The sequence below is a fragment of the Calliphora vicina genome, chromosome 4, assembly GCF_958450345.1.
Source record: "Calliphora vicina chromosome 4, idCalVici1.1, whole genome shotgun sequence".
Taxonomy (NCBI): domain Eukaryota; kingdom Metazoa; phylum Arthropoda; class Insecta; order Diptera; family Calliphoridae; genus Calliphora; species Calliphora vicina.
Genome location: NC_088783.1, coordinates 9,347,047 through 9,352,700, shown reverse-complemented (window position 1 = coordinate 9,352,700; position 5,654 = coordinate 9,347,047). Strand labels below are relative to the sequence as shown.

At 29.8% G+C, this 5,654-nt stretch overlaps 2 protein-coding genes across 2 annotated transcripts; one reads left to right on the top strand and one right to left on the bottom strand.

The window, feature by feature from the left end:
- The first annotated feature begins 1,422 nt into the window (after positions 1-1,422).
- Positions 1,423-3,139, top strand: Rrp45 (exosome complex component Rrp45). The gene is made up of 4 exons (XM_065507310.1): positions 1,423-1,582; positions 1,639-2,620; positions 2,686-2,913; positions 3,038-3,139. The coding sequence occupies exons 1-4, from the start codon at positions 1,517-1,519 to the stop codon at positions 3,082-3,084; spliced, it is 1,323 nt and encodes a 440-aa protein (XP_065363382.1). The 5' UTR covers positions 1,423-1,516; the 3' UTR covers positions 3,085-3,139.
- A 259-nt stretch (positions 3,140-3,398) lies between these two features.
- Positions 3,399-5,654, bottom strand: Sap30 (SIN3-associated polypeptide 30). The gene is made up of 2 exons (XM_065507487.1): positions 4,771-5,654; positions 3,399-3,987 (listed from the first exon to the last, which is right to left on the bottom strand). Exons 1-2 carry the CDS (start codon positions 5,164-5,166, stop codon positions 3,859-3,861), a joined length of 525 nt encoding a protein of 174 aa, XP_065363559.1. The 5' UTR covers positions 5,167-5,654; the 3' UTR covers positions 3,399-3,858.

The window sequence follows — 5,654 nt, the reverse complement described above, 5'->3', positions numbered from 1 at the left end:
GTTACGTTAAAAAATATGGAAAACTATCTGCAGTTTTTTTTACACAATTAAAAACCAACTTATTACCACAAAGTATACAGAGGCGTCAAATTTGACAGTTCAAAAACACTAAAATCAGCTTTTTTTGAAATTGTTTCGATAGAAAGAGAAAACAAATTTGCGGTTTAATACAGATAGTGCGTTAAAACAAACAACTATATAAATAAGCACAAAACCAAACCAGTTGAAATTGTTTCGAGCGAAAGAGACAAATATATTTTTTTTGCCATGTCGCCTCTGTATACTTTGTGTTATTACAATGATGTGTGAAGAAGAAATGCGAGCTTGGCTGAAAGCAGTGATGGTAATTTAGCTATTTTCGTATACAATTTAGCGATTTTTAAACCAATTTAGTTGGGGGAAAAGTATTTTAGCGGATGCTCTAGCGATTTTTTTGTATAATTCTTAAAATCAAAAAAAACTAAAATACTAGAATAGATAAGCAATAAATGGTGAACCGATGTTGAAATTAATCAGTTCTTGGAATGCATATTTAATTTCAACAATTACATTTTGTTACTATTTCGATTTTTTTGAATCTGCTTGAATTGTTATAACTTTCCTGTCATAGCCATTAAATGTGAAAAATTTAATATTCTTATGGGCCAAAAATTCTTATAAGAAAAACAATTTTGAATTCTCTAAATTTGGGCTTAGATCGCAGTTACAGTTTATATATTAAAATTTTATGTAAAATATTATTCACATAATTTATTAATTATAGAGTTATTTACAAAAAATATTAAAATACCTTTTGTCACGATTCTGGTTTATATCCATTTTTAATTTTTGATATTTATTTACTCATAATAAATACATACAGATTTCAAAGCTACACATTATCGTTCATACATATGACAGCGACTTTATGAACCAAACTTTCGTTAGAATAAAGTAAGTTAAATACGATTCTATATTTATATTTTTCTCTGAAAATTTCTTTTAAGGCGACATTTACACGTTGATTTAAAGTCATGTCCTTTTTTGATTCTCTTTTAAAACCCTTACGAAAATCACCTTACATTTATACGATGCCTTTTTCATCATCAACAACCAATATGAAAAGAGCTCAAAGATGAATATCAAAAATAGCCATGAAAACCAGAAATCGTGCCTTTTTGTTAGCATTCACAATTCGCCAGTACAAAAAGAAAACCTATGGCTTTAAGTCATGACTTAAAGTTATAATGTTAATTCCCCCTAATTCTAGTAATTTTACTGTTTAATTGTTACTGGTAACATTTATATTTAACGATTTTGTAAGAATGTTATCAACACTACATATTACGATTGTATTTTCATCTATTACAATTAATAGCGTTGCCAGCCATGTTTACATTGAGCTATTACTTTAAAGTGAAAATCAAACAAATTAAGAAGAAGCATATAATCAAAACATTCTGTTTAACCTCAAATATTTATTTGACGCAAAACTGGTGGTATATTTGTTTTATTTTTATTAAAAAGAAATATAAATATGAAAGAAACGCCTTTATCAACATGCGAAAGAAACTTTATTATACAAGCCATTAAACAGAATCAGGTATTTACTAAAATTAGTTAAAATTGATTTTACTTTATTTAATTATTTGTGTACAGCGTTTGGATGGTCGAAAAAATGATGAATTCCGGCCAATAAAAATTAACTACGGAGCTGATTGGGGTAGTGTTATAGTGGCTTTGGGAGAAACAAAAGTTATAGCTCAAGTGTCCAGTGAATTGGGAGTCCCAAAAGCTACTAGACCCAATGAAGGCATGTTACACATAAACGTTGAATTAGGACCTATGGCAGCCTCTCATTTCGAAGTTGGACGTAATTCTGAGCTCACCATACAATTAAATAGGACATTGGAAAGAACATTTAGAGAGTCAAGATGTCTAGACTTGGAGTCATTGTGCATACAGTCGGAAGAAAGAGTATGGATTTTACGTGTTGATTTAAATGTTCTTAACCACGAGGGAAACCTTATTGATTGTTGTTCGGTGGCGACATTGTGTGCTTTAATGCATTTTAGAAGACCCGAAGTCAGTTTAGTAGAAGATGATGTTATTATACATACAGCTGCGGAAAAAGAGCCTCTACCAATGGTCATGCATCATTATCCGGTATGTGTTAGTTATTGTACTTTCGATGATGGCCGTATAGCTGTAGCAGATCCTACTATTATAGAGGAAAGGACTAGTGAATCACAAATGATTTTTGGCATAAATTCTTTTAGAGAATTATGCTGCATGAATTTGGGCGGTTCCTCTTTAACAAGTTCAACTTTATTATTGCAATCCTCCAAACGAGCATCTAATCAGGCGAAAAAAGTAGTAGATTTGGTCAAGAAAACCCTTGAAAATGATTTGGCTGCTAGAGAAAGTCGATCGAATGTTGGTTTTACTGAATGCTTGAGGCAGAACACTATTACAAGCCTAGCAGAAGATCGTTTAGTTTTAAAACTAAGACACTTCACCTTTAATGAAGTCGAGACTGAGGAACAGCAACGTAAAAAGGAATTCTTTAAAAAATTGGCTGAAAATGACGACGAAGATGACAGTGAAAATGATGGCGAAATTACACTCCAAAGTATGAATGGTAAGTTTGAATTAAAATTAAACAAATTTAGCTTTCAAATGTTTGATAACAACTACTTTTTAAAGCTTCAAAACCAACATCATCTGGTACAGTAGAAAAATCGCAGAGTGATTCTAAATGGATGCCTGAAGATGATGCAAATATGGAATCTGCTACTAGTAGTGATGAAGACAACAATTTTGAACATTCCGTAAATGATGGTATAGGACAAAGTAAACAGTGCAATAATAAAACTACAAGTAAAGCAAATCAGCCTAAACCGACAAAAACAAAAGCTCAAAAAAATCCTCCTAGTAAGTTTTACTAAATAAAAACCGTAAAAAATTTATGCTAACAAAAATTCTATCGAGAAAAAGTTAGAAGACATTTTTTAATTTGATATTAAATAAACAAATTTTATTATTTTTCTTTTTGCAGAAGGCTCAATATCAGATTCTGAAGAAGAGGAACAAGTTGTTTTATAAGTTTATTGTAGTTTATTTAAATACTATAAGATTTTAATAAATGTTTATAAAATAATTTTGTCGTTTGTAAAACATTGACTTTTTTAAATGATTTATCATTGTTGAAGGGTATTGAAGAGTTTGAATTTGTTTTTACTTAACTTGCAAGCTTTTAATTAACTTGCAATTTGAACCATTTCCCAAATAGGCTAGCTTTTAGAAATCATTAACGCAATTCTACTGAGAATTAAATTTTGTTTCGACACGTGTTGTATTTTTTTTATAACATCCTACTTTAATATAATTTTTTTTAAATAAAAACAACATTTAAATCATTAGTATTTATAAGATCATGTTTATTGCCACAATTTTTATTATCGCTTTAACTTTCTTTCATGTGATACTTTTTTCCTATAAAATATTTAAATTTCCACGCATAATGCTTGCGGATTTCAGAAAAAAGTATGAAATATATAAGAAAACTTCAATACAAATGATTGAATATAAAAACATGATAAAAATCTTAATTTACAGCTGTCTCATTTTGTTAAAAGCTGTATTTTAAACCATTTAGATCTAAGTTTAAGGTAAAAATAAAAAAAAAAATATTTTTTTTATATAAAATATTACACAAAAATTATTGAGTGACTTAAACGTAACAATTGCTTAAATTTAAAGAATTTATTTAAAACGTTACCATATTATGATTAATTAAAAATATGTATATACATATATTTATGTATAATAAAGAGCACCAGTACTTCTACTGCAGAGACGCTCCTAAAATCCTAGAACTTAAGTTGTATCATTGCTCATACCATTTTTTAAATCCAATTTGTTCGAATTGGATTTAACCATATAAACGAAGTAGGTAATAATTTCCTTTTCCTTGATGGGTATTGTTTTGAAATGTTTCATGATGGTCTGAAATAGAAAAAGAAAATAACTAATTAATGATGGGGTTTTTAATATTGTTTGCGATGTTTTTAATAAAAGCTTTGTGAACTCAAGAAAAATATCATCAGATGTATATATTGATATTCCTGCTCTGTAAATGAATCTACATGATTTACACGTTTTACTTTTGTTCGATTTACAGAAAAGTGGGCGTTGGATTTATAATTCTTTTTATATAATGAGGCATAGGGTAACATAGAGACGAGACGTAAATCAAATTCATATAACCTCCGAACCCTGACCTCCCTTGGATTTATGGACTCATCCCGTTGAAGTAGCACAATTTCTTGGACTTGAACAAAATGCAGAACACCCAGATTGATTATTGTAAAATTGTTTATGCTGCTACAACAACAACGTAAATAAAAATCTAACTCTTGCAACGTTAAAATACAATGAATTGCATGTATTTTTATCAGACATAAGAGGAGGAACAGATTTACATCGTTTAACAGCTGAAATCGTAAATATTTCATTAAATTATTATTCGATCTCTAAAGTTTTGATATAGTTTTAAGTTTGTTTCTAAATTGTTTTTCAATTGTTCTGTAAATCGAAACCGACTAGCGATTTCGTTTTTAAAACAAATTCACATATTCACATATGATTTATTCGTTTTATTTTAGAATTAACAAACCTGGTGCCGAATTAATTTGCAACATAATCTAATTATTACCTAACAATTCACTTGAAGTCCCATTGCGCAAATAAAACAATTTGATTCAACATATGTATTTTCATGATACTTACGTCAGCAAGTTGGGCTCTTTTCATGCCGGGTCGTGTTTGTAATTTATAATGGCGTTTGTAGCGTCTTAACGTATTGACTTGTAATTGATAGAGATCGGGCACCTCGGGCAGGTCGATGTCAGTATCATTACTATCATCTTCGGACTCCTTGCGTCTTCTTTTTGAGCGTGCCGATTGAATGCGTTCTTTATGAAAATCGCAGATGTAGATGTGTTGAGATGTTGGATCACTGCTCAATTTTAAACGTTTGTCCTTCACGGTTTTCTGTATACGTTTGCTGTAGCTGGCATTACCCGCTGGTCTATTGCATCTTTCATTTTCATCAATCAAACAACAAGTTTGATCTGTATGGCCTCCCCTTGAGTCCTCCTCACCTGTACTAAAACCGTTGTTCATGGTCGTTTATTTATTTTAGACAATTGATATCGTTTATTTTTTATTATTTCACCACAAAACTTATACAATTTGTTGCTCCTCAAACAAAGAATAACACCTCCAACAGAAATGTGTGCCCTTTTTTTATTTAATTAATAATGTTTTTTTCGCTGTGATTAACAATGATTACTATTTTCAATGGCTTTTTTTACTAATTACGTTTTTCTTTTACATGACTACCGAAGTTTTTTTTTTGTCTATTGAAAATGGAAGCTTTTTTTGATCGAAACTTCTTAAATTTATTCTTCATTTTAGTCCACCGGCAATATTTGGAGCATATTAATATCTGTCTCTGCCTGTACAATAATTTTATTAAATGCTGGAGTTTTAGAAATTATTTTTGTAAAACGTTCCAAAAGTTTATGTTTAAAATCACTTCCACTTTTTAAGTTATTTGTTACACTTGTGAAAATTATTGGAGCCGAAATGCACACACAACGAAACGAATA

Excerpts from the sequence above, each read along its gene's own strand:
- Rrp45 (XM_065507310.1), top strand. The coding sequence starts at position 1,517 with ATGAAAGAAACGCCTTTATCAACATGCGAAAGAAACTTTATTATACAA. Across the intron at positions 2,621-2,685 it reads TACACTCCAAAGTATGAATG|CTTCAAAACCAACATCATCT; the intron begins GTAAGTTTGAAT and ends TACTTTTTAAAG. Across the intron at positions 2,914-3,037 it reads AGCTCAAAAAAATCCTCCTA|AAGGCTCAATATCAGATTCT; the intron begins GTAAGTTTTACT and ends TTCTTTTTGCAG.
- Sap30 (XM_065507487.1), bottom strand. The coding sequence starts at position 5,166 with ATGAACAACGGTTTTAGTACAGGTGAGGAGGACTCAAGGGGAGGCCAT. Across the intron at positions 3,988-4,770 it reads AAAGAGCCCAACTTGCTGAC|ACCATCATGAAACATTTCAA; the intron begins GTAAGTATCATG and ends TTTCTATTTCAG.